General features: G+C 38.1%; 3 protein-coding genes across 3 annotated transcripts; all 3 read right to left on the bottom strand.

Moving 5' to 3' along the window:
• Nucleotides 1-191: 191 nt before the first annotated feature.
• Nucleotides 192-11268, bottom strand: dnajc3b (DnaJ (Hsp40) homolog, subfamily C, member 3b). The gene is made up of 12 exons (XM_017709860.2): nucleotides 10749-11268; nucleotides 9757-9867; nucleotides 8964-9088; nucleotides 8716-8790; nucleotides 8478-8621; nucleotides 6930-7111; nucleotides 6571-6690; nucleotides 6038-6143; nucleotides 2376-2496; nucleotides 2120-2252; nucleotides 1820-1968; nucleotides 192-1622 (listed from the first exon to the last, which is right to left on the bottom strand). Exons 1-12 carry the CDS (start codon nucleotides 10834-10836, stop codon nucleotides 1483-1485), a joined length of 1494 nt encoding a protein of 497 aa, XP_017565349.1. The 5' UTR covers nucleotides 10837-11268; the 3' UTR covers nucleotides 192-1482.
• Nucleotides 11269-12343: 1075 nt separating this feature from the next.
• Nucleotides 12344-17129, bottom strand: cldn15a (claudin 15a). Its single transcript, XM_017709830.2, has 5 exons — nucleotides 16710-17129; nucleotides 15580-15744; nucleotides 15013-15094; nucleotides 13146-13256; nucleotides 12344-12965 (listed from the first exon to the last, which is right to left on the bottom strand). Exons 1-5 carry the CDS (start codon nucleotides 16924-16926, stop codon nucleotides 12869-12871), a joined length of 672 nt encoding a protein of 223 aa, XP_017565319.1. The 5' UTR covers nucleotides 16927-17129; the 3' UTR covers nucleotides 12344-12868.
• Nucleotides 17130-18673: 1544 nt separating this feature from the next.
• Nucleotides 18674-27416, bottom strand: fis1 (fission, mitochondrial 1). The gene is made up of 5 exons (XM_017709858.1): nucleotides 27339-27416; nucleotides 26324-26456; nucleotides 26077-26153; nucleotides 25806-25911; nucleotides 18674-22590 (listed from the first exon to the last, which is right to left on the bottom strand). The coding sequence occupies exons 1-5, from the start codon at nucleotides 27381-27383 to the stop codon at nucleotides 22487-22489; spliced, it is 465 nt and encodes a 154-aa protein (XP_017565347.1). The 5' UTR covers nucleotides 27384-27416; the 3' UTR covers nucleotides 18674-22486.
• Nucleotides 27417-27719: the final 303 nt, after the last annotated feature.

Below are 27719 nucleotides of genomic sequence, written 5' to 3'. Positions count from 1 at the left end.
AGATTTAGCTTTAATTTTTATTATTTATAATGTTGATAAGGTTTATACTGTTTCCCATTTCTATTGCTGAGTGCCTTACTCCTGTTACTCTGCTCTCGCATAGCCGAAAATTATAAATATCAAACAATAAAGGCTGCATTTGAGGGTGGCTGTGTCTGTCAGGCTGGGTGAAGAACGACACTTAGACAGGATCATTCTAAACGTTCTCTTATTTTAAATAATCCGCCTGAAAAGCAGTTCCAAATGAACAAATTCATCCTAAGAAAGCATAAAATAACTAACTGCAGGCATAAATACCACTTGGAAAACCCAGATAATTGATCCATTTAATTCAAAGGGGAAGCTGCATTGGCACGTTGATATAGGCATTGATAGGGCACCAAGAGAAGACCAGTCAGCTACCTAGCGTCTAATCATGGCAACTGCATTAGACAAAATGACAAATTTCCCACTTTTTCTCTGCAATATAATTATAATATCTCATTTAGTCTGTAACAGCTTGGAGTGCTAAAATGAAATAACTGGTTGATATCTCTAAAGTACAAATCTGTAAATAATGTTGGGACAGTTCCACGGAAGGTTCAACAGTGTTTTGGACTATGGCAATGCTATGATTTGAGGCTCTGTAGCCAATTTGGAAAGAAACTGACAGAGAAAACCTAGTAACACTAACAGCCAGTTCTGCTGTTTGCAACAGGAACAGACAACAGAAAAGAAACAGAAAACAAAAGGTGGCCAAAAAGGTTTCAAAAAGAAGCATGATCAACCTCATTTGAACAGAAAAGAGCATGTCATTGTCTGCCTTGCAAAATAAACTCATTAAGTGGACACGTGCAATACTGATTTAACACGGTGAAGACTGGAGTGTCTGAACTGAATGTTAAAAAGGCCAGTATGTGACATTTCTGTCACAAATACATGACTCCATATATACTGAAAACAGAATTTATCAAGTACTCAGTTAGAGAAAACCTGGAGGGCAGTAGAGTAGCATACAGATGTGTGAGAGAGAGAGCGAGAGAGAGCGAGAACGAGAGAGAGAGAGAGAGAGAGAGAGAGAGAGAGAGAGAGAGAACGAGAGAGAGAACAAGAGAGAACGAGATGTAGCATGAATGCAAAAACAAGGTGTGCTAAAAATGCCACAGAGTGAGGGTCAGCCGATAAAGTTCTTCAGCCTCAAAAATACTCCAAACTAAATTAGACTTCATTCATCACAGCCATTTACTGCACGGCGTCAAGCAAAACACCCGTCAAACAATTTTCCTATCACATAAAAGTGACTGATTCCTTAAGAAGTGCAGAACAGCCTGCATATTCAAGTCAAAACTGGCTCACAAGCAACCATTTGATAAGAGCCAACTGTAAATCAGTTTGAAGAATAAATGCATTCCTCTTCCCAGCCCTCATTTGGGGCTTTTTGATGAGTCCATTCCACTGTCCGTTACTACTGTAGTATCAACAGTATCCCATGGTTTAGCCATACTAGTTGTAGTGGAATTTGAAGTGGAAGTTTCCACCCTGGAAGGGGTTGAAACCAAAGGGCCACTCTCCTCTTCCTCCTTCTCCCTGCTGGTTCTCAGGGTCCAAGGGGTCTTCGCCCGAGTCAAATTTCTGACGCATCTCTGAAGAATAAAAAGAAACCGAACTTAGGAACAGCCTGGTGGATTGCTGCATTCTCATGCATTTGAGTAATTGTGAAATTGTTTAGCATGTGTCTGATTCATTCTTATTATGTGAACATAAACGTCTAAAAACATGAGCTTGCATTAGCTGGCCTGTTTTAATTAGATTGTTAATTTAATAATAAGTCACAAGTTACCTGGATCTGTTAGGACCTCCTTAGCTGAAGCAATGTCAATGAACTTCTTCTCAGCCTCCTTCTTTTCCGTTTCAGACTGGAAGTTGTCTGGATGCCACTGCTGTGCCAGTTTCCTGTATGCTTTAATGATTTCCTGTTTGTTAGCACTCCTAAGAACAAAGAGTGTAAAACGGATTAGACCTTGGAATAATGTAGATCTTATTAAAAGCAAGTGCATAAAGAATGTACAAGAACAACTGCTGATAGAAAACCATAGTAGTATTAGATGCGCATATATTAAGTTTGACAGCATGTCCATACCGACTCACTCCCAGGATTTTGTAGTAGTCCCTCTTGCGCGAAAGCTTCAGGAGTTTCTGTGCACGTTCTAGACCCTCACGGATCTCCTGGTTGTCCTGGTCAAACTCCCGCGCCTCCTGATAGTCCTCCACAGCTGAGAGAAGAAGACGACAAATAATAACAGATATAGAGGAAGAGCACATCATCCCTCATAGACAGTAAATAGGTTTGACAGGAGTTCTCTTTTAAATAAACCTAACTATAAAAGAGATTTTACCTTTCTCATAGTCCTGAAGTTGGATATAGGCCTCGGCTCTGTCTCTGAGGATGTGGATATTCTGAGGGTCTCTCTGGTGGGCCTCTGAACACGTGTCCAATGCCAGCTCTGCCTCCTTAATCTGCAGAGACCACAAGAAAAAAAGAGAGAAACAGAGATACAACAGAAAAGTGAGACACTGTATTCAACCTATAAAATTGGACACAGAACATGATCTAAAGAAAAAACTACAGATAACCAGGAAATAATTAAGACCCTTTCTGTCAAGGTAAGCATATACTACCCCAAAATAAGTTTGTTTAAATATGTACTGGGTTCACAAATTGATATTCTCACGTTTTAAACAAAATGATGACTGTATTCATATCATTACACAACCTATTAATGCAAGTGGGAATATGTGTGGCCTGGAGCTCGAAGAAAGACATAACACTGAATGTTCTGGTGAATGTGCTGGTGGGTTAAATGGACAGCAACCTTTGGTGTTCATGCAATGCAACTGTATTAAGCGTCATAATTAAAGCTACACTATGTACAATTTGGGAATTTGCAGACCTCTCTGGTGTAAATGAGTAACTGCATCAAAATGTGGAAAAGCATTTTGTAACATTGGTTGTGCTCTGGACTCCCTACCAGAGTGGATGAAACTGGTGATTGCAAACACATTAAAAGAGTACTCAAAGGCTACGTTTACACAGCAGGTAAAAGTGGTCCGAATCAGATTTTCTCACCAAATCTGATCTTATTGTTTGGCTGTTCATTTTATCTTTTAAATGTGATTTGTGCGATATGAGTGAAAGATCAGCTCCTAAACTGACCCACATGCACAAAAGAACATGCTTCAAGTGGCTCATCCAGTGGTAAACTGTCATGACCGCCAGAGAACGCTGGTTGCTCCCGGAGCTTTCAGTTTCGTCTTTGCCAGCATCACATTATGTCCCAAAGGTTGCCAGCTGGGCTCATCACCCAGAATGTGTTCGAGTTCGCCGTAAAAAGGGCATGTTATTCGGCCACGGCCACTTCTTTGGTTCATGTCCTCAGACTCTTTTGAATGCAGCAGCCTCGCTCTCCTCTGGCTGCGCCCAGCCGTTTCGTCTGAATCCTCTTTGATCCCGGAGCGGCTGCAATGAGTTTCTATTTTTTGGTATAGAAACATCAGCCTAAAAGTTTGAGTCTCAGCAGCACTAAATTATGATGAATGTCGAGTTGTACTGACGTAAAAGTCGCATGAATTCTGATCTGGCTTTTCAGACCGAGTCGCACTCCCGCAGATCAAATATGGATTGGATTTCAGTACCGCATATGAAAGCGTCTCAAATCGAAATAGAAAATGTCAGATTCACTGTGTTTTTTTTTTTGCTGTTCACAGTGATACACAAATGACACATCTGTTTCACATATGAGGAAAAAGATCAGATTTGGGCCACTTTTACCTGCTGTGTAAACGCAGCCAAAGAGAACTCAGTCAAAACTTGGTGAAGGAAGTAAGTGAATGATGTACTATAGTATACATCTTCAGTATGATTGTTCATTTTACATTTGAGGCCTAAACGTTGAGTTGGACTTTCTTTTTGAGTTGGTGTGTTAATATGGGCAAATGTGTGATGCAGTACAAAAAACTCCTGAGAAATCTGACTAGTTACTATTTCAGCCTTTACAGAGCGACTCACAGCAGCACATGGACCAGTGTTTTCTCTTGATTCAGTAATGCTACTTACTTGCAACATTTAATTTTAACGAAAAATCATATGCAGTGCAGCTGTAACAGAATGCAGCCGATACTGAGCATATTCACAATGTCACGTTTTGAATTGTAGTGTATGCCCCATTTATTATTTATAAGCACATACATGATACACAAGGGATAGGGATTAGATACTTTAAGTTGCATCTTTTGTCAGGATAGCAATTAAATGACCTGGGATTATTTTCCCGGTCCCCCGCTTTAATTCCCATTACAAATGCATAAATGCAGTTTAATGTTTTCTATGGCTGTAACTGAATGGATCATTAAACTATTTAAGACAACATCAACCTGTGTTAGCATTTACCAGCCACACACACACACACACACACACACACAAAAAACACTAGTTTTCTGAGACTGAGTTCTCTGAACACATCTTCTCAGCTGTAGACATCTGAAAAACACTGAACATTGCAGGGAACAAAAATCGAAAAAAAAGTAACCTGATGAAGCTACAAATTTAAATTTCGGTCTATGTTTGCAGTAATTGCAAATATTGGCACACGTGGAAAACATGAGCTAAAACAAGCCTAAATAACTTTCTTGATTTCTCATTCGTTTGATGTTTCATTCTAAATACTAGCAAAACAAACAATAAGCACAATGACTGAAAAAAACCCTACATCTCATCACAAAATCTGTCTGCGCCAAAACTATTAGCATCTCTTCATTTAATACTTTGTGCAGCCTCCCTTTGCAAAGATAACAACTCTTCTGCTATAACACTTCATGAGTATGGAGAACACATAGTAAAGTATCTGAGACCATTCCTCCTTACAGAATCTCTCCAGATCTTCAGAATTTGAGTTCACTGAACTCATCCCACAGGTTTTCTAATGGGGTTTAGGTCAGAGGACTAGGATGATCATGGAAAAATCTTAATTCTGGTCAGTGAACCATTTTTATGCTGATTTTCAAGCATGCTTTGGATCACTGTTCTACAGGAGTATCCAAATAATTTATCGGAATAAACTGTCCAAGGCCTTGGGACGTAAAAAAGACCCACAACATCGCAGATCCACCACCATGCTTCACAGTGGGGATGAGGTATTTTTCTACCAAAAAAAAAAACAAAAAAACCCAAACCTCCACTCTGGTCTCATCTGACCATAAAACACTGTCCTACTAAAAGTTCCACTAATGTTTGGCAAGTTGAAGGCACTTGATTCTGTTGGTCCTTGATAGCAGAGGCTTTTTTACTGGCAACCCCCCAGACAACTTCTATAGTTTGGGAGATGTTGTGACCCCAAGACCCAACTAATTTCTTAAACTAGATTCTTTGTCCCCTTGAACCATCCTCACTGTCCTTTTCCCTACAGGTTTATAACATGTAGTTGTTTTAATCTTTTCTATAATAAATAAAAAAGCTTAAAACTTAAAATTTTATAAATACTTATTGATGGTAGAAATGGGCATTTTCAACTGTTTAGCTATTCTTATATATATATAAGAATATCTAGGGGTGCCTACAGACTTAATAATAATAATAATAATAATAATAAATATAAATATTTATTTTGTGACCAGATTTATTTTTTTAACCTTTATATTTTAAATAAAAGGTTAGATTTTTGCTAATATTTTGAATGAAAGGTCATAAAGGATAAGTAATTTACAGCTCATTTTGTTCACAGTTACCAGGGGTGCCAATATTTGTGCAGAGCACTGTACAGTTACCAGTCCATGTTTTGCTTAATAATGAGCAGCAGGCATGAATTATGCTCATTATGTATGAGTTTTTGTTTTTAACACTGCTGATGTTTTGGGTATTGCTGGAAATTTAGTGCCATCAAAATCAAACAAGAATTACATTTTATAAAAGAGAAAAATGGCTGATGTACTTAGTGCTCTAAAAGCATTTGAGTCACTGCCAATGCCACAGTAGGTCATAACATATGTCCAGAATATTACATACCTTCACTAGACAGAAGCAGATCCTTTCCTTGGCTTTGGTGGTATAGAATGGAATATTTGGCTCTGTCCTCATAACAGACTCATACTTGTCTATTGCTTCTTGATATCTGTCACATAAACATAGATATAATGATAAAATAATTTCAGTATACTGTAAAATATAAGAGAGACTTAAGAGATGAATTTTTTTTTACATTTAAAAATCACAAGTGATGAACATTTCATGACTAATGCTTAAACAGATGGCCTAAAATAACGTACTATAAATATAATATAAATTAAAGCTTTTCTCATTTTTTACAAACTTCATAGACATTTTTGAGACATAGGCTTCTGTCAAAATAGCAAAAATATTTAGTACATTTCTGATGTGCTCTTTCAAACTGACATGAGGTTTACAGTGAACTGAAGAGATGATGTCCTTTTTCACTGATCTATGATCAGGTTTGTGGTTATACAAAGTAATGTGGGTGGAAAGTCTTCTTGCAACGGAGCAAACCAGAGGATGAAGGAGATTATGCACGATATGCTCACCTCTGTTCTGAGATGAGATCTTCTGCAGAGTCCATCTGCTTGCTAAGCTTTTTCACCTGCTTGTAGTGTGCAAAACATTCCTTATCATCCTGATCCAGCTTCAGACACTCTCGAATCTCACTGTAGGCCAAACAGGCAGAGCAGAGAAAGGGAGCGGAAAGATTCAGCATGGAGTTTAATAGTATGTTATTTAACTGAAGCCTGGAATGTTTCAAATTTTAAGAGAGACAAATCCTGGAATATTTAGTGATGGTACATGTAAAATATGCCTTCTACATCGGAGTATTACAAAACTTTGGTACCCAATTTATTGTGGTGATACATGTGTGTATGTGTTTATTAACTGTATTTATGTGTACCTAAGTGAGTTATGGTGTTCTCCCAGGTCGTATAGCAGGCGACTAAGTTTCAGGAAGGCTGCTCGGTTGTCTGTCCTGAGTCTGGCTGCAGGTGTCAGATCTAATATGGCCTTCCTTGGTTCCCCAAGGCGTATATAGCATTCAGCTCTCATCTCCCGGGACTCTGGATCCCAAGGTGAAAGCTAAAGGGGAGGATAAATGTCATATGAAAATTACTGCTCTCTTTTCCTACAGCAGATATTAGAAGTATACTTTCATACAGTCTAAGGCCTGATGAAGACAAATAAAAGAATTCCTATAATTTTTAGTTTTGTTCATGAGCATAATTGAGTTAATGTTTTCTTCCAAAACAGTCAATTTTTTCAAATGTATGCCCATTTTGAATTTAATGCCAAAAACACCTTGTGGTTAATTGGCAAGAGGTCAGTAACATGATTGGGTATAAATAATAAAATAAAAGCATCCCAGAGAGGTCTTTCAGAAGTAAAGATGGGGAGTGGTTCACAACTGGGTGAAAGACTGTGTAAGCAATTAGTACAACAATTGAATAACAACATTTCCCAACATAAAATAGCAAAGAACTTTTGATTTATCATCATCTACGGTACACAATAACATTAAAAGATTTAGATAATCTGGAGAAATATCTGTATAAAAGGGACAAGGCCAAAAACCGGTATTTGTTGGCTGTGAACTTTGGGCCCCAGCACTGCATTAAAAACAGACATGATTCTGTAGTGGAAATCACTGCATGGGATCAGAAACATTTCTGAAGACATTTCTGAAAACCACTGTCTGTTAAAACAAATCGTCGATGTCTTTTTTCAGGGAAGGCCTTGATTATTTCAGCAAGACAATGACTAATCACATTCAGCATGTTTTACAACAGCATGGCTCTGTATAAAAAAAATCTGGATGCTATACCGGCCTGCCTACTGACCAAACCTGTCACCCACTGAAAACATTTGGTAGATTATGAAAGGAAAATACAACAAATCAAACAAACCTACATCAAAGAAGAATGATGAAACATTTCATTTTCAAAACTACAGCAACTGGCCCTCCTCAGTTGCCAAATGCTTACAGAGTTACTGATTTGTTGAAGAGGTGATGCAGCACAGTGCCCCATCCCAACTTTTTTGGAATGTGTTGTTGGTAGCAAATTAAAAATGGGCATATATCTTTAAAAAAAAATCAATTAAATTTCTTAGTTTCAACATTTGATGTTGTCTTCATACCATTTTCCTTTAAAAATATGGTTTACATGATTTGCACATCATTGCATTCTATTTTTATTTACATTCTGCACAGCATCCCAACTTTTGGAAATGGGGTTGTATTTACAAAAAAGATTTGGTGATTTCACATCTAGTTTGAACAAACATTTCTCAAGTGTTTAACTACATATGGGGTCAACAGAAAACTGTTTAAAATTAGATTTTTTTGCCAGACTATATACTAAGCAGCAAATATGCAAATGTTTGAAACTTTCACTGAACCATTCCTTTAAATTGTGAGTAAACCCTGAACTGTGCCTTTGTAACTCACCTCTATAACACGGTCCAGCACCTGGATGGTGGTGGTATAATCTCCACGGTGATGGGCTTTGTGTGCCTCCTCCTGGAGCTCTTCTAGCTCCTCAGCTTTGTGGAGCTGATTTTGTGCCTCCTCCTGGTCTGGGGAGCGCAGCAACTATAAAGAGGAAGGAACGTGGATGTTATGGGACAGAACAGTGCACAGATGTAATGTCAAAGCTGAAAAGATGAGGACAAACTAATCAACTCACTACTGCTTCAAAGTCCTCTCTGGCTTCTTGAGTATTCCCCTGCTTCAGGAGAATATTTCCTCTCTGTATCCGAGCCTGAAAACACACAGACCACAAGAAAGGTCAAGTATGTTACAGACCTAAAACCGAATTAGTCTGTTCAAGACAAATACACTTATGTAAAATATGCACCATACATTTATTGTATATTTAAATTATTATCATTGTTTTATCACCTTCTCTAATAACAAGCCACTTAATAAACTTACGGCTAGGAAGTCTGGTTTGAGCTGGATAGCCCGAGTCAGATCAGGCAGAGCTGATTTAGATTTCCCCATGGCCAGAAACACAGCTGCACGTTTGTAGTAAGTCAGGTAGTTCTTTGAGTCACCCTCTGTTTATGGTTACAGTATATTAGAAGACAGTTTTGAACAACATAATTATCCTGATAAAAAGGTCAAGAAATAATAAGCCATTATAGACATACAGGATTTTACGTAAAATACACGGTGCAGTGTTGTTTAAGCAGGAAAAGAAAAAAATGAAAGAAACACAAAGAGACTGTTTACACCTTGGACTAACATGGGTTTCAGGCAAAGACCGTATCTGAATAAACTTCATTCATTGTGTGGCCAAAAACGCATACCATTTACAACTATGTCAATTGTGGTCAAGATCCATCATCGCCTCTAAATGTGATGGGAGTGATCTGACCATAATCTGATCACAGTGCATCCTGAGGGTGTTTAAGCCAGGCTTTTCATATGGTCAAGTGAATCCTCAATGCGATCAAATCACCAAAAACACGTGTTAATGCAAGCACAATATGTAACTTTGTTACTTTTCAAACAACACAAATGTTCCATCACTTTCTAAATGGGAGAAATGAAAGTGAAAGAACAACAGGTCATGTGTCCTTTCCAGGCAGATAACAATACACTACACATTTTGCACAACACTTTTCTAACATTATCAGAAACATCTCCTGACCAAATAACCCTAATATTCAAATTTCCTTTACATGAAGTTCACTGTATGTACATGTGTGTGCAAATGTCTCACCAACAGCAGAGTGATAATGGGACAGGGCCTCAGCCAGCTGTCCTGCTGCCAGCAGCTTGCGGCCCATTTCCAGGTGCTGCTCAATCTCCACAGGAGAGACACCCAACACACCTGAAACACAAGTGAAACTAACTAGTACAACATAATTTATTAAACAAAATACAGGCAGGCAATGAAAAAACTCATGCACTCCTTAAAGCCTTTTCCCCCCACTAAGTATTACTGAAAGTTCTTCAAACACAGCACATTGTGGATATCATCAATACATCATGACACCAGCATACAGAACATGGCTAGTTCTGTTTTACTGAATAAAAGCCATTATACTCATAATTTTGACACTACTGGGGCTTTTTTGTTCCAACTAATCAGACGTCAGAAAAACTAGATATTGTGAAAATGTCTTTAAGGACCATAGTGTTTCGTTTTGTGCCATACTGCCCAGTGCTAACAGAAACTAGACAACAAGTAACCGGCAAATCACACCTGGCAGAATGAGTCGTTTAATAAATCGGTTTATGAATGGGCTATTAAAGAGGGCCTTAACCAACTACGTAAACACAAACCAGTCTTCGCTAGCTAACCTAACTAGTTAAGCAAAATACTATAAAGGGCAAATCTGAATGCTGAATCACAGAGCGCCCTGACAGCTGAGTAAGTAACCTAATATTAGGTTTCATAACTTATTGGCATTGGATGTTTCCTCGCTGTCCAGCTCAAGGATTCCAGCTTGAGAAGACAGCACAGAAAGCGCCCTGAATAACTTCGAAAAACCTTTATTTTGGATAAATCTGATATTGTGACAAACTTTCAAAAGGCCTGAGAGAATGCCCAGAGGGTTTAGCCAGTTCCGGCATCAGACCGAGTCATTCTTCTAAAAGCGCAACGCTCCAGACTAAAAATCAGTGATGTTTTTGGTGTTTTACTGTGAGCTGAAGCAGTAACTCAGTAAGTCAGTAACTCGGAGCTGAATAAACAGTAAACAGTCCTACCGTCCAGCTGCAGGTCCAGCACCACACAGAGCAGGGACAGAGAGGACACCAGGCTGCTCACACCTCTCCGCCGTCCCGGCTCCATCATTTCAAATGTCACACTTCCTCCTTATATCTTTAAGCTCCTGCAAGTACACAACTAACAACTCCCTACAACGAATATCGCAACATTTAATCACAAAATCCCCACATCCAGCCTAAACATCAGCGCGCCGACGACAGGTAGACATCTCAGTGTGCTGCTACCAAATAATTCCGACAGCCACAACACAGCCCAAGCACTTAGGTTCCGATACGCTTTTCTGTTCACCCGCTCTTACGAGCAGGACCGTGTCGGAGTGTACGGTGAGTTTTCTATGGACTTTAGATGACAAGAGGGACGATAGTGAACGCCACCGACAGCTGTCAACTTTGTGCTTCAGAGACTTCGTTTGAGCTCCTTGGGCGTAGAATTCAAATCGCCTTACATTTCAGCGCGGTGAGTGGCTGCTCAGGCCGATCTCACGTCCGTGTTTGTGGAGGCTTTGCCGACGAACGTGGGCGCCTCTCATTGGCTGGATTATTTTAATACCCACTTTAAGGTACGCCCATGTCCATTTAAGGAAAGCCACTGTATGCACGGTATCATCCTCCTGCTGTATGGTTATTCCTGGCTTTAACCAGGGGGTCATTGTAGTCAGAGGTGGGTTGCTTAAACCCATGCTCAAGTAAAAGTGCTGTTACTTCTCTGAAGAAAATGACTAAACAAGTAAACGTACTTTTCCTAAAACAACTTGAGCAGAAGTACAAAAGTACTAGGTCAAACCACTATAGGCACTATAGGAGTATCACCATAGATAATAAAGTAATGAAGTCTCAAAAGTGAGAGTTGTCAATAATCACGAAATAGTCAGAATGCTGTCATCAACCTAACATAATGAAATGAAACATAAACAGGAATTAGCAACTAAATGTAAATGACTAAATGTACCTGAGGAAAAAGCAGATTAACTTTACGAACAAAATACTTAAATAAAAGCAAACACTAAGTAGTAACTAGCATGGGGACCCTAAGTGACATCCTGCTTGGGAGCCATCACTCTGCCCAATCATACTCTTTTGTATGCAAGAGTAGAAGAGGAATTTTGATCATGTTTATGTCTTTGATACCACTTATCACGGGTATGAAGTAACAAAGTGTAAGTGCTTTGTTACTGGGCTTAAGTTGATTTTTTTCTAAGCATCTGTACTTTATTTGAGTTTTCATTTAATACCTTTTACGTTTACTCATTCAATTTAAGAAGAAAAGTCTATGCTTTCTCCTCTCCACGTTTTCAAAGCAGGCTCAATATCTATGTTGTTTACAGAGGTCTATTCAGGCGATGCGATGTATAAGATGAGGAAAAAAGTGATAGTGACTAGCCAGCATGTATTCTGGAAGGGGTAAATAGGCCATAAACTAAATAGAAACTGTTTGACCTGGATGGTTTAAAAAGATCCTGTCATGTTCTTGCACCAAAAAACTCCCACCTCCCAACTTGTGAAATATTACTAGTGATGTTTTGCTAGTGAAATGTAAAGTTATTGGACAGACTCCTCATTATTTTATGTAAATAAAATCATCAGCCTCACATCATTTTACTTTCTTTTTATTTGGCTATATTAGCCACAGACAAACACATTTATGATCTAATTTTATGTGAATGTTATAGATATGACAATTAACAGCAGTTATTCATCTACATTGTGAATTACTGACATTCTTACAAAATGTTTATAAAAAGCATTGATATTCCTCTACATAGTAAATGGGCGTGCAGCATAATTACAAAACCTGTGTAACGTTGTCATGATTCCACAGCATTTTCTGTACAACAGATGTAAAAGCTCTTGTATAAAGTTAACACTCTAAATTGATCTATTTTGACCAGTATTTTCACTTTCAAACTGACACAGCTTCTTGATTAGAACTAACCTTCTTTGCCTCCAGCACTGGTTAAAGTCTAAATATTTACATATTTGCAGTGATAATGAATGTAGGAGCATACATGGCAACAAACAGTGAGTGTCACATTTTTATATGTTGCATTGACTAAGGTTTGAATAAACCTCAGTGGTCTGGTTGGTTCTTTGATGTTTGATCAGACGTACGCATTCTTGTCATAAGTGCTTGCAACGTCTCTCCTTGAAGCTGCTCCTGAGTATATTGTTCCCCTGGAGGGCTGGTACGGGTAAGCACTGAGAAGGAGAATATGCACAGTATGCATATGTGAAATATGCAGACATGCATGTATATACATGTGTGTGTGTGTGTGTTTTTTTGAATTGGAGAGAGAGAAAAAAAGGAGAGAGATTGAGAGAGAGAGAGAGAGAGAGAGAGAGAGAGAGAGTGTGTGTGTGTGAGAGATAGATACTCACGATTTGTTATCATCCGAGTTAGATTTGCAGGCAAACAGTAGACACACTCCAGCACAGATGGCAAGAGTCCCGGAGCACCATCCAATGTAGAGTCCCTCTCCTATCTCATACCTGCAGTACAATCACTAATAGTTACACAGTATCAACACTACTGCACAAATATTAACATAACATTACAGTAAATATATATAATTCAATGGTCAGGACCCCCACAGAACAGGTCTTATTTGGGGTTGGATTCCTTCTCAGCACTGCAGTGACACTGACATAATGGTGGTGTGTTAGTGTGTGTTGTGCTGATATGAGTGGATCAGACACAGTAGTGCTGCTGAAGTAGTGTGTGGAGTAAAATACGGCTAACAAAGTTGATGGAGAGATGGACCACAGTCTGTAATTGTAGAACTACAAAGTGACAAAGTACTCCTATAATTGAAGCTGATAAAATGGACAATTTGTAGGTACAAGGTACAATTCCTAATTGTATATATATATATATATATATACATGGCAGCTCCTATATATATATATACACTGCTCAAAAAAATAGAGGGAACACTCAAATAACAGATCCTAGATCTGAATGAATGAAATATTCTCATTGAATACTTTGTTCTGTACAAAGTTGAATGTGCTGACAACAAAATCACACAAAAATCATCAATGGAAATCAAATTTATTAATCAATGGAGGCCTGGATTTGGAGTCACACACAAAATTAAAGGGGAAAAACACACTACAGGCTGATCCAACTTTGATGTGATGTCCTTAAAACAAGTCAAAATGAGGCTCAGTATTGTGTGTGGCCACCACGTGCCTGTATGACCTCCCTACAACACCTGGGCATGCTCCTGATGAGGTGGCGGATGGTCTCCTGAGGGATCTCCTCCCAGACCTGGACTAAAGCATCCGCCAGCTCCTGGACAGTCAGTGGTGCAACGTGGCATTGGTGGATGGAGTGAGACATGATGTCGCAGATGTGCTCAATCGGATTCAGGTCTTGGGAACGGGCGGGTCAGTCCATAGCTTCAATGCCTTCATCTTGCAGGAACTGCTGACACACTCCAGCCACATGAGGTCTAGCATTGTCCTGCATTAGGAGGAACACAGGGCCAACCGCACCAGCATATAGTCTCACAGGGGGTCTGAGGATCTCATTTCGGTACATAATGGCAGTCATTAGATACATAGAGGTCATTTTGCAGGGCTCTGGCAGTGCTCCTCCTGTTCCTCCTTGCACAAAGGCAGAGGTAGCGGTCCTGCTGCTGGGTTGTTGCCCTCCTACGGCCTCCTCCACGTCTCCTGGTGTACTGGCCCGTCTCCAGCCTCTGGACACTACGCTGACAGACGCAGCAAACCTTCTTGCCACAGCTCACATTGATGTGCCATCCTGGATGAGCTGCACTACCTGAGCCACTTGTGTGGGTTGTAGAGTCCGTCTCCTGCTACCACGAGTGTGAAAGCACCACCAACATTCAAAAGTGACCAAAACATCAGCCAGAAAGCAGAAAGGTACTGAGAAGTGGTCTGTGGTCCTCACCTGCAGAACCACTCCTTTATTGAGTGTGTCTTGCTAATTGCCAATAATTTCCTAAGTGGACAGTTTGATTTCACAGAAGTTTGATTTACTTGGAGTTATATTGTGTTGTTTAAGTGTTCCCTTTATTTTTTTTGAGCAGTATATATATATATATATTTATATATATGTCTCAGTGTGAGCTCTACTGCCAATTATATGTAAGTACTTGGCGAAGGATAGCAATACCATCTCTCTGTCTCTCTCTGTCTCTCTCTCTCTCTCTCTGTTGTTTCCTCCACATGACTACAGGGGGCAACATTTCCTCGAAACAAATATGAACCACTAACTCACTTTGTTCCTGCGTAGAGCGGGTTGAAGAAGTCCTGAGTGATGTTGAATGCATACCATGAAACAGATATCATGGTGCACAAGCCTTTGGTGAAATTAAAAAAATAAAAAAATAAACAAAGTCATTCCAGGGAACAAACTCATAATATTTACAAACTTAAAGTGGAAATGTTTGCATAATTAGACCATTAAGATGTTAACAAAGTGTCAGACTGGATGCCTGAGACATTGTTTAACAATAGTTCTAAAATGCATTTTTAAAATCCAGTCACAGCAAAACCATATGGTTTTCAGATTTAACTTCATTAATATTACATATAAAAAGATTACACATGTAAATTCATTGGTTGTTCTGGACAGTAAATAAAATTTCTATATTTGTGTTGTAAACATGGCAGCTCCTGGTTCATATCACCACTAGTCAGTAAGTTTCTTTACAATTAACCATTTTACATCAGACCACTGTGAGTGACTTGAAGGAATCTTTGTCACTGAATTACATAGAAATAAAGAAAGAAATTGGAATTCACTTTAAATGCAGTTCAACTGCATTATGTGAGGTAATATTACCTTGTAGAATAAAGAAGACGCCCCCTACTGCAGTGATTCTGCCCTTCAGCACATAGTTGTCCCCTCCTGCTTTACAGCACTGCATGCCTATGAGAGAAGTCACCAGCCCGAAGGTTCCCATCACTATAGAAGCAATCATAAGAGCCCTCGAAGCCTGGATGTATCCTGAACAATACAAACATTCCCTTATGAGTTCTGTATCCATGTTCATTAGCAGCTTTTTCTTGTTTTTAAAATTCTACCCCACAAGTTTTTAAACATGAAGGGAACTGCATATTGTTAGCTACTGTACTAAAAAAACTATTTCTCTGAATAAGGAGTTTTCACAAAGATACGAAATTAAAGATAAATAAAGTGTATTTTGTCACTGTCCAGAAAAAAACCTAACTCAAAAATTGTGATTTTACAGGTGAAGAAAGGTTCTGAACTTTTAGTGTAAGTTAATGTTATGAGATTTTATTCTTGCTAATGTTCTATCGGCCTATCAGTTTTACTCGTCCATTCATCATGAAATGTTTACACAGTGTGAAGGGAAGCTGCTGTGTCCACAAAAATGTGCAAAAAATGATTTATGGTTTTGATACAACAGTGAGAAAATCTTTTAATGTATTTTTATACATTATATATTTTTATACATAAAAACCAAAACAGGACATATTTACATACATAAGCTATGATAAAAGTATAGTCCAGTATTTTTTAAAACCAATCTCTATCTGCTCCATTTGAAGTGTATGGTTGATTACCACAGTTAATAATTTTCCTATATTTCCAATAGAACAGAAAACCAGTACACTCAAACCTTGCTCATTATAAAAGCCTAAATGCTTTAGTGGGTGAGTTTATAGTTGAAGCTAATTCCTTGTAAAGTATATAAAAGTAAAAATAAATAAATAAAGAAAAGAAAATAATGTGAGTAAAAAGTTTATTTTTTCTTTCTTTTTTTTTAATTACTGAAGTAAAGGCTACAGCTAAAACTGTGCCTATATTAAAACCACCTCTCTACAAGTAAACAACTAAAACAGAAAGAAGATCATTTCTTTTCTGATTTGAAAGAGGTAATTGGAGGGAAAGAAAAGAGAGTTTTCAGGTGTAGTGATAAGCTGGTATGGGATTGACCCTGGGCCTACCGGACAGTGCAAACAGGGAGGGAAACTCTCGGCAGTTGTGGACTCCGGTGGAGTCGGTGGCGCATGACATCCATAGATTCTCATACAGAGTTGAAGTGGTGATCACATTCCCGTCCACAGTGGAGGTTTTCCAGTAACGGTTTGGTAAGGCCACTCCAACCATGACCCAGCCTATAAATCCCAGCAGCGCTGCTACCACTTCAACTATTGGATCCATAACTGCCTTTCTGAGTGAGTGAAGGTAGAAATGTATAGTCCTTGATCCTCCCTCCTCTTTTCTCTCTCTTTTCTCACTGTTTCAGTGCAGACATGTCTGGCTCACAGCTGAGTCTTACTGGTGAGAGTCCATGGGGAGAGAGTGCGCTCCTGTGGGAAACAATAGGGGAGATGTTGAGTTAAAAGTGAACAGATCAATGATTTATGATCTTGTTTTGCCCTCCCCATCTCATGTGAGCACTCATCTCTGCTGTGCTTTTCACACCCTGAAACTCAGCAGGTGGTTATCAGAAGGCTGAACAGGCGTCACCAAAGTCCAACGATCAGCCCATAACCTTGGGAGCACAGTCACTGCTCTGTGATGGACTGGAAAGGTTTCTTTGTTTTACGTCTGTTCGAAGAACAAGGAACAAAAGGAACAAAGGCAAAACTTCTCAGTTTTCACAATAGTTTAAAACAATGCTGATATGTACGCTTCTACATATTGATATAACTTCAACTGACCTCCCAGAGGTTTCCATGGGACAATGAATGAGACAGAGCTTAGAACCCCTAATGCATATTTTTACGTAAAACCCTACATATAAATGACCTCCCATAGATGCTCACAGGGCATTTAACAAGACAGGGCAGAAAACAAAAAATAATACAATTACCAATACAGTTCTGCAATATACATCATCATTTTTGACCAAAATACTTATTGCAAGTTCATTGCCAAGCTAGTTTGTGTTAAATGTGAATAAACATCTCTATAGGGTTTAAATCTGCTTTCAGACAGGCCCAAAATAATGTGTAACATACATTATATTGTAGGTTTGGCCCGTATTTTTGCACTAGAGTGTATTTTCTAGAAGATAGAAATTTGAGTTTAATGTCCTCTAAAGGTTTCTTTTGCCTGGATGGATTCTACTGAAAGTGTGGATGCTAAACTTTCAACCAATTCAGTGTTTGTTTCAGGAGACAAGGAGATATTCTATTATCATTTGAATGTAAAAGTGGTGCAGGTCCAGTTTGTGTGGTTTTAAAGACCAAAAACCCCACATAATTTACCTTTTCACACAACTGTTTTCCAATCTCTCTTTATCCTTTACAATTAAACACTTTTTTGTTACTGAGCTCATCTGATAGGTTGTCTTGTATTGTGCCTCATTCAAAAAGCAGTGCAGGTGCAAACACTCACTAATAACTTGTTTGTGGATGGGTGGAGCTAAACTGCTGTAGGCCAAATAGGTAGATATGTGTAAATGTGTTAGCATTTGGGACATCCTAAAAACAGAACAAAGAATTAAATACAGGCTGTTTTGGCAGCCCAGTTTCCATATTTGGACTGTATTGATGATGTCAATGGTCGTTTTCCCTTTTAATTTGGCCACTGTTTGGTTATTTTTTGATGTCAGAATAAACAAAAAAAAGTTGGAAGTGCAGGTTTTATTGTTTATTCCAGCTGCACACCAGGTGAGAGCTAAAATCTATATCATATTGTTTAATACTATACAAAAATGTATTCTTCTGCACAGACACTAGCAACCCTCTGCATTGCTTCTACATAACGTATTACATGAATTTTCATTTATGTGATGCTTGTGTTGAGTTCACACAAAAAACATATAAATGCAGAAAAAACCTTACAATTTCACATATGACCAGTTTTCAGGTTGTGGGATCATTGCATTAGTTGACCCAGGCAAACATTATATTTATTAATTCTGTGATAATGGTGAGAAAAACACATTGAAACAAAGCAATAATCTGCAAAAGTTGATATTTAATCAATGTTACACACCCAAGTGAATGCATAATCTGCTCTCAGCTTCTTAGTCAACCTTGGAAATCATCTTCAGAGGCATTCTGCTTTTTTTTACATTCATGAGCATGATGACACCAAGTATGAGTAATGAACTATGTTGCAAAGGTCATGTTTATGGTGGGCATGTTCATGAGAGCTTGGTTTTATGGTTCTTTTTGTGAACCCATAATGACTTTCACACTATGGACATCCAATGAATCTAAATACACTGACTTTTACAGGGACATTTCACCCCCGATCACCCCACATGTTAGATGTAACTTAGTCAGGTAACTGCCTAATAAAACAAACATTCTGAGTAAAGATTTAATAACATGTAAGACAACTGCAAATATTTTGTGTTGACTTACACTGTTTACTGGCTACATTTGGATGAACTCTGTGTATGTTTAGTGATACCAAACATGCTCTTTTCAGACATGTGGAGAATTCAATCTTAAAAATGAACAGATTTTAAGACTAAAAAGTCTTGATATCAGGAAAGAATCTGTATAAGCAGATTCAGTATGTATGGTGTGGTGGATCTACTGAAAGACACTTGCGTTTTAGGCAAATAGCCATCATTCACTTTTACTATAGTTAATTAGTAACAACAATCTGCAGCAATAAAGGAGCATTACTAATGGCAACCATAATCTCTCCTGTTGTAAAAATGTTCAACATATTAAAATGAGCTTAGATCTATTTGATGTAAAGGCCAGTGATGTGAAAAAACAGGCCAGCTGCCCAAATCACTGTTGTCTGGTCTGCTGTCTGTGTGTTGAAGGCTGGTCTATTGCTTCAAATAGCCATTAGTTTTTTTTCAAGGCCGGAATAGGGTTTCAACTCAGAGTGACCGAAACTAAACAAAAACCAGCATTTCAGCAAAAAGTAAAAAGAAACAAACAAAACAGACTGTCAGATTCACACATCATCTCAGAATCTGAGCACTGATCTGGCTCACAGCTTCTTAAAACATGATCACTTTGTAGACAGGAAAGGTCTGACCTCAAATTGGCTGCTTTTAAAATATCACATGAGCAGAAGTCAAGGACACCAGTTGTAAAACCAAGTGTTGGCACTGTTTAAGAACAGGAAGGGGAGGGTATCACTAAAAATGTTCAGGGATTGAAATCAACAACACCTTGATGCTGATACTATTCCAACAGCTTATTTGAAATGATATATTGTCGCTACCCAAAGATAAATTGGTTATTTCCAAAATAATAACTTTACAGGAGAGCACATAAATATTCTTGACATTTAATGTAACTTAATGTAGAGATTTTTAAGCAAATTTGGAGCATTTCTACTGGAAATTTTCACACAAATAAAAGGCGGCCTCTGTGCTCAAATGATGTAGTGTGATTAGTGAGATTTCTTTTGTGACAACATGCAAAAACATTATATCTCTATGTCTATATTAAAAAAAAAAAGACAATTTTCACAAAACATGATATGACATACAGTGCTACACAAGGGTGGTCTATGAGTTTTGCACATACAACCTCACTGGTGGCTCTTCTAAGGGCAACCACATATGTGAAGCACTAGTTGTCTGTCTGTTACAACTTGTATTTTAATGTTTCAGAGTGTGTTTATTTTAGCAATAACTATCTTAGTTAACTTTACTGCAAATCCTAAACATAAGAACTAACTCAGGAAAAGTGGATTTATCCTGATTTCTGTGACTGGTTACAGATTATGTCAAACTCTGCATCAGGTCCACTTGGCATCAGACATTCAAACATCCTTTGCTACCTGAGAAATGTCCTCTACAACCTGAAAACTAGAGGATAACCTCTGAATCATGATCTCAAGCAACACTTGTTGAACCTTGGGAGTTGTTCATTAGAGGATTTGGCCAAGAAGAAGCAAAGGGGGTGTAAACTTTCAAAGGAAAACAGATTTTGTATGGAAGAGTGTCAATCTGTGTCAATCAAACCACACACCAAACTAAAGGCAGTGAGTACCAGTGTTCTTCAAACCAAGCAGCATGTTAACACATATTTAAAATGTGAGTTTAATCTTACCAGAATGCCTAGTGTGTTTATGTGCAACCCCAGATCTCCATAAAGAAATTGGAGAAATTTGTTCTCTTTCACCCACTCTCTTTCATAAAGCAGCTGCCACAGAAACTTGGTTTTCCGATGCACATCCTCCAGTTATATTCAATATAGAGGGTTACAGTGTACTTTGAAGGCACAGAAGTTCAAGACTTCATTGGTTATCCAGACCCGTATCTGGCATTATTTTCTGTGGAATTGATTTCCCTCAAAATTCACCTCATCGTGATCTGCTAATAGATCATCTACAAAACTACATTAATAACATTTGTTTCATTCATTCAGATGTGTTTCAGTTTGGCAAACGGATTATGTAACACCCCTGGTCTGAACTTTATGTGAACATAGATACAACTTCAAAGACTGGTGCTTTTTATATGACATTAATCATCACTGCAATAGATATTTTTACCCAATTAAAACAGCAAGAACCCATCCAACTGATGAACCACTCCCAACATCAAGTGCCTTATTGGTCTACAGCAGAAAGCCTCTCACAGCCAAAATAAAAAACAATGATAATACTATAGAAACAAAGGTCCATGGGCACTTGCCCCTGCCAGAAATACTATGCAAATAAAGGTGCAATATTGAAGCCTGCTGAAGGTTTCTGGCCCAGATTAATTTGATCAAAATCTTTTTATAAGCATTTCTTGTAACTCAACTTACAAAAAATCTATTCTAAAGGTACCAGTCATAGTGTCATATTATAAGCAGCCAACCACCAGACCAGATTTTGGAATAAACTGACTCACTCATGCAATAAAGCTACTTACTTACATCAGTGCTGCCCAAAGTGTGCCTCACAGGCCAAAGTTGGCCTATCCAGACATTTGACTTGGCTTGGCAGAAAGTTACCCTAACCCCTAGCCCCTCACTCAAAAAGATGTATTTTGTATTAAATTTATGTATTTTTGTAACAAAACACAGTCTAATTTTTATTAAATAGTTTTTCAACTTCATTCAATATCTACCTACTGTCTTTATTTGGATATTGTTCAATCTTTTTGAACAACATGGCTGAGGTTTTTACCACTGGTACCATAAAAGTATTAAGTTTCGTTACCTAGCCCCATGAAAAGTCATACAACTCTTTAAGTCAGACTGTTAAAATTAGATTAGATTGGCTGGGCAAACATAACATTACAGGGACACTACACACATACACAGAGCAGTTTTGTTTTTGCTCTTGTCCTATGTTACGATGAAAGCTCCATTACAAACATGTTCACAACAGACATTCAGATCACTTGATTTGTAAGAATAAGAAAATGAAGCTTCATGGAAACATCTGTATTATATAGACTGTACATTATGCTCAATTTAGAAACTCAGACATCTGTATAAAGTGTTACTCTCTAATAACTCCATAAGACCTGCTAACCTTGCATTGGGATTCCCTTATTTTTCTAAATGTTTGACGGCAAAAGTATAAAACATGCAAACATTTCACCCAAATCAAAATGGTTTGTGTAATAAATTGATAAAATATGAGGCTTCATTGTTAAAGGTCACAAATTTGTACAATTATAAAATAAGACAAAGAGAGAAAAAAAAAACAGCATAAGATTTATAATATAGTGTTAGGTCAGACCACTTCCATATAACACCTGTAATTAAAGAATGGTAAACCAGTCTCTGTTGTTAAGCCAGACATTTTTTTCAGAAAGGAGGAGCTGGCAAATCAAGATACTCCCCCAACTCCTTTATTGGGATTTTGCTGATTTGGCCACTGCCATCCCAATCAGTCCTGCTATTCCTGCCACACCCAAACCAATGCCCCCAACAATAGCCATCCCAACTAGGCCATCTGAAAAAAAGAAAAAAAGCATGTCATTAATTCCTCCTTCCCTGTGATGCACTTCTAATATTTATCTACCATGACTCTGCTACACACATATATGAATAACTAAGTTAAGAAAACATTACTAAGAATTCTAATTTCCTCCCTTGCCTCATAAGCCAATACCAGAGGCACTTCCCTGTTAGATGTGCAGTAAATCAATACAGCTTTGTTCCACACCGACAACCAGTCTTTTCTCAGATATGCACAGGAACATACACAGATAGACACCCACATATAGTGAGCCATACATACGCTCTGAATAAAGATAGTGCTTCAAGGTTCTTTAGTATAGACAACAGTTCTATGTAGAACCATGAACACTCAAAGAAGAGTTCTTTGTATCATGAAAGGGTTCTTTAGACTGACTGAGAATGTGCTTTAGATGTTTCTATATAGCATCCAAAAGGGTTCTGTGTCAAATTTGCAACAATAGAAGAACCCTTTTGAGTACTATATACAACCCCAATTCCAATGAAGTTGGGACGTTGTGTAAAACACAAATAAAAACAGAATACGATGATTTGCAAATCCTTTTCAATGTATATTCGATTGAAATTAGTGAATATTTGCAAAAAACAATAAAGTTTATCCGTTTGAACATTAAATATCTTGTCTTTGTGCTGTATTCAATTGAATATAGGTTGAAAAGGATTTGCAAATCATCGTATTCTGTTTTTATTTATGTTTTACACAACGTCCCAACTTCATTTTCTATATAGAACACTTTTCTTTCCTAAAGAACCCTTGAAGCACCATCTGTGTACATATACTGTATATAATACACATGCCCATTTTAAATACAACTACCATATGGTAACTACAAAAAGTAGAGAAAACATTAATCAAGCACAGTTAAAAATAAAGGTCCCTAAATGATTCATGGCTTTGTATAGTTCTAAGTAAAGTCTTCAAATATATGTATGTACAGTATCTCATAAAAGTGAGTACACCCCTCATATTTCTACAAATATCTTATTCTATCTTTTCATGGAACAACACTATAGAAATGAAACTTGGATAATCAGTGTATAGCTAGTATAGCAGTTTAGATTTACTGGCCTCTGAAATTAACTCAACACACAGCCATTAATGTCTAAATAGCTGGCAACACAAGTGAGTCCACCTCACAGTGAACATGTCCAAATTGTGCTCAAAGTGTCAATATTTTGTGTGACCATCATTTTTATCTAGAACTGCCTTAACCGTCTTGGACATGGAATTCACCAGAGCTGCACAGGTTGCTAACGGAATCCTCTTCCACTTCTCCATGATGACAACACGGAGTTGGTGGATATAAGACATCATGGGCTCCTCCTCCTTCCGCTTGAGGATGCCCCACATGTGTTCAACTGGGTTTAGGTCTGGAGACATACTTGACTAGTCTATCACCTTTGCCTTCAACTTCCTCAGCAAGGCAGTTGTCATCTTGGAGGTGTGTTTGGGGTTGTTATCGAGTTGGAAAACTGCCATGAGAGGGGGATCATGCTCTGCTTCAGAATGTCACAGTACATGTTGGAATTCATGTTTCCTTAAATGAACCGCAGTTCTCCAATGCCGGCAGCACTCATGCAGCCCGAGACCATGAAGTTACCACCACCATGCTTGACTGTAGGCAAGAGACAGTTGTCTTGGTACTCCTCACCAGGGCACCACCACACATGCTGGATACCATCTGAGCCAAACAAGTTTGTCTTAGTCTCGTCAGACCACAGGACATGTTTCTAGTAATTCATGTTCTTGGACTGCTTGTCTTCAGCAAACTGTTTGTGGACTTTCTTGAGTGTCAACTTCAGAAGATTCTTCCTTCTGGGATGATGGCCACGCAGACTGAGTTGATGCATTGGGCATTGCGGCATATGGTCGGAGCACTAACAGTCTGACCTCCCACTTCTTCAATCTCTGCAGCAATACTGGCAGCACTCATGCATCTGCTTTTTGAAGCCAACCTCTGGATATGACGTTGAACACATGGACTGAACTTCTTTTTTCGACCCTGGCTAGGCCTGTTCAGAGTGTAACCTGTCCTGGAAAACTGCTGTATTACCTTGGCTACCATGCTATAGCTGAGTTTCAGGGTGTTAACAATGTTCTTATAGCCTAGGCCATCTTTCTGGAAATCAACAATTCTATTTCTCACATCCTCAGAGAGTTCTTTGCCATGAGGTGCCATGTTGAATTTCCAGTGGACAGTATGAGTGAATTGTACCCAAAACACCAAATTTAACAGCCCTGCTCCCCATTCACACCTGGAACCTTGTAACTCTAACGAGTCACATGACACCACGGAGGGACAACGACACAATTGGGCACAAATTGGACATGTTCAGTGTAAGGTGTACTCAGTGGTGTTGCCAGCTATTTAGACATTAATGACTGTGTGTTATTTTCAGAGGACAATAAATCTATACAGGCAGTACATTGACTACTTTAAATTATATCCAAGTTTCATTTCTATAGTGTTATTCTATGAAAAGATAGAATCAAATGTTTGCAGAAATGTGAGGGGTGTACTCACTTTTGTGAGATACTGATTATATATATATATATATATATATATATATATATATATATATAAAAAATCAGTATCTCATATATATATATATATATATATATATATATATATATATATATATATGTGTGTACCTGAAGGTTTAAAAAGGTTCTTCACATTTCATACATATTTTTAAATAATGTTATAAACGGTTCTTAGGGAATGAAAAATGGTACTTATATGGCTTTGCTCCAAAGAGCCCTTGGCACTTTCACTCCAACCCATATATAAAGACTGCAGATCCAGACAGTATGTAGAGTGGAGACCTCATAACTCATTTGACATTCTGTGCTTTTTGGTTGATCTCAAAAATTGGACACTTTCCTGAACTGCACAAGTCTCCCTTTCTATAGTGCTCTTGATCTTTCTTGTCTGCTTTTGTTACTGTGCTCCTTAAATGACATTCATTATGTTGTAATGCTGACTGCTATAATGCTGACTATTGACTACATGTTTAGAACTTGTGCAAAGTTTACTATTTTCACTACTTGCGTAATTTTAACTGTTAACATTTCTGCTACATTTTGTACCACATGGAATTAATGTGAAAAACTTTTTATTACACTGTTTTGTTATACCCTAAACTTTCAATCTTTAAATACAGTTAACTCAAACACAGAGACAGCACCTTTCTTTAGTGCCTGGTTGATGAGCTTCTCCAATTCGATGGCCTGCTTATTTCCTGGTTCATTTCTGAGCAGCATGCGAATGTACTTTAGAGCTCTTTCATATTCCTGAGGAAGAAACACAAGAAAATCAATAAGACACACACATTACTCATGGTTATGGACTTCAATAGAACACACTGTAATACATTGTCTATTGACGACAATTATGTGATGAAAGAATAATTTGGCAGTTAGAACAGAGAAACAGAATCTGATGATACTTCTCCTCACCTTGAGTCTGTAGTTTGCAACAGCCAAATAAAACAGAAAGTCTCTTTGGTCATCTTTTGTGCTTTTATGTAACAGCTCTGCAACCATGAAATGAAACATGTGATGAAATAGAACACGTTTTCACAACATCTGCTTTACATGCATCCAACTAATTAACACTACAAAATATTTTTGCCTGTGCTAACTGTAAAAAGCTGTAATTCAATTGTAACAAAGGTTCTTGGTGTTGTCCAAATGACTCACTCACCCTCCAAGAGCGCAATGCCTTTCTTGATGTCATTAGCGTATTTACTCCTGATCAAGCACCATGCATATTCAAATTTGGTTTCTTTAGATACAGGTCCTTTCACCAGCTCAGCGTTATATTTTTTCTCAAATCTCTGTCAAAAAATGACATAAGAGGAATTAAGACATTTGCTACCAAGACTGTTTAATGATCTTGTGTGATTTATTGCCATCATAAAAATCAATGATCTAAACCATAGTTTCAGCGTGGAACTTTTTTTTTTATTCTTAAATTTCCATGAGCACCACCTTCCTCAATCTTCTTAAAAGTTAGCCAAGAGCCACAAAACCAGCTATTAAAAATCGAATTACTCTAAACAGAAGCACGTTACATAACTAGACTTGACAATAATAAAAAGAGAGCGGTCATATGATGGCTGAGCAACATTTTGGATTTTCAGCTCAAACTACACTTAGCTAGTATAAGGCAAGATTAACCGGACAAACTATCTGTTAATTTGGAGTATGACCGATGCCGATCTATTACTAGCATTGATAGAGAAAGCAAAACAGTAGCACAGTGAATAAAAGGCGCGGTTGTTTTGGTGTGTGTCTGTTGTGACTGAGAGAGAGAGAGAGAGAGAGAGAGAGAGAGGGGTGTGGTCCAGGGCCGAACTCGGTTCTCTGCTCAGCCCTGACTGCGCGCCTATGATTAGCACTGCAAAGCCACGCTTACACTTCCTAACATCGGAATCACAGGGCTGTTAATAAACCGGTATGAGCTCGGTCAGCCCGTATGACAGTCCGAGTCGGTTCCTCCAGCGGTTCAGGAGCTAAACTGATCGATACAGCATCAGACAGCGACGTCACCGACGATGATGTAATGTAGTTAGGTTAGCTAGTTAACCTCCCTAACTACCAGTGTCTCAGGATAACGGGCAGGCTGTCAGTCTGTCTGCTGTTGAACTAACACAAACAGCGTAATTCAGGAATAAAGAGACTGCAGTTTAAGTTACGATTTGAGAAACTTTAAATACCTTTAAATCTTCGGGAGCTACGACGTCCGTCACAACTTCTTCCATGTTGCCGGAAACACTTCGCAAAATAATCACAAAATAAAAGTCAATGACGAAGCGTACCTTATCAGCTTCTGTGATGTTTACATTTACTTAAAGCCTAAATAAATAAAAAATAAACAAATGAATAAATACACAAATAAACAAATAAACAATATTTAACACCTTATACTCTTCCTAATACGACTATTCATTAGTCTATGCCTGCTTCTTTATGTATATTTACTGTATGTAAGACTTGTGTCTAAAACGTTTAAGTAGTTTTTTGGAATACGCATTTTCTTTAATTATTATTAAACTTATTCACGTGTATTAAAAACACTTTTTCGTCTTTTCTGAATA

The sequence above is a fragment of the Pygocentrus nattereri genome, chromosome 2 (genome assembly GCF_015220715.1).
Source record: "Pygocentrus nattereri isolate fPygNat1 chromosome 2, fPygNat1.pri, whole genome shotgun sequence".
NCBI lineage: Eukaryota > Metazoa > Chordata > Actinopteri > Characiformes > Serrasalmidae > Pygocentrus > Pygocentrus nattereri.
The sequence above is the reverse complement of the archived record's forward strand: the minus strand, read 5'-3'. Positions and strand labels throughout refer to the sequence as shown.

Bases quoted from the DNA above. Each gene is read 5' to 3' on its own strand.
- cldn15a (XM_017709830.2), bottom strand. From the start codon at position 16,926: ATGGATCCAATAGTTGAAGTGGTAGCAGCGCTGCTGGGATTTATAGGC. The intron at 15,095-15,579 runs GTAATATTACCT...ATTTCACCAAAG, and splicing joins CGTCTTCTTTATTCTACAAG to GCTTGTGCACCATGATATCT. The intron at 13,257-15,012 runs GTGAGTTAGTGG...ATTGTACTGCAG, and splicing joins CCGCTCTACGCAGGAACAAA to GTATGAGATAGGAGAGGGAC.
- fis1 (XM_017709858.1), bottom strand. From the start codon at position 27,383: ATGGAAGAAGTTGTGACGGACGTCGTAGCTCCCGAAGATTTAAAG. The intron at 26,154-26,323 runs GTGAGTGAGTCA...TCATGGTTGCAG, and splicing joins AGGCATTGCGCTCTTGGAGG to AGCTGTTACATAAAAGCACA. The intron at 22,591-25,805 runs GTGCTGTCTCTG...TCTTTTTTTCAG, and splicing joins CAACCAGGCACTAAAGAAAG to ATGGCCTAGTTGGGATGGCT.
- dnajc3b (XM_017709860.2), bottom strand. From the start codon at position 10,836: ATGATGGAGCCGGGACGGCGGAGAGGTGTGAGCAGCCTGGTGTCCTCT. The intron at 7,112-8,477 runs GTGAGTTACAAA...CCTCCCCTTTAG, and splicing joins TGCTGGACCGTGTTATAGAG to CTTTCACCTTGGGATCCAGA. The intron at 1,969-2,119 runs GTATGGACATGC...CTTTGTTCTTAG, and splicing joins AAAATCCTGGGAGTGAGTCG to GAGTGCTAACAAACAGGAAA.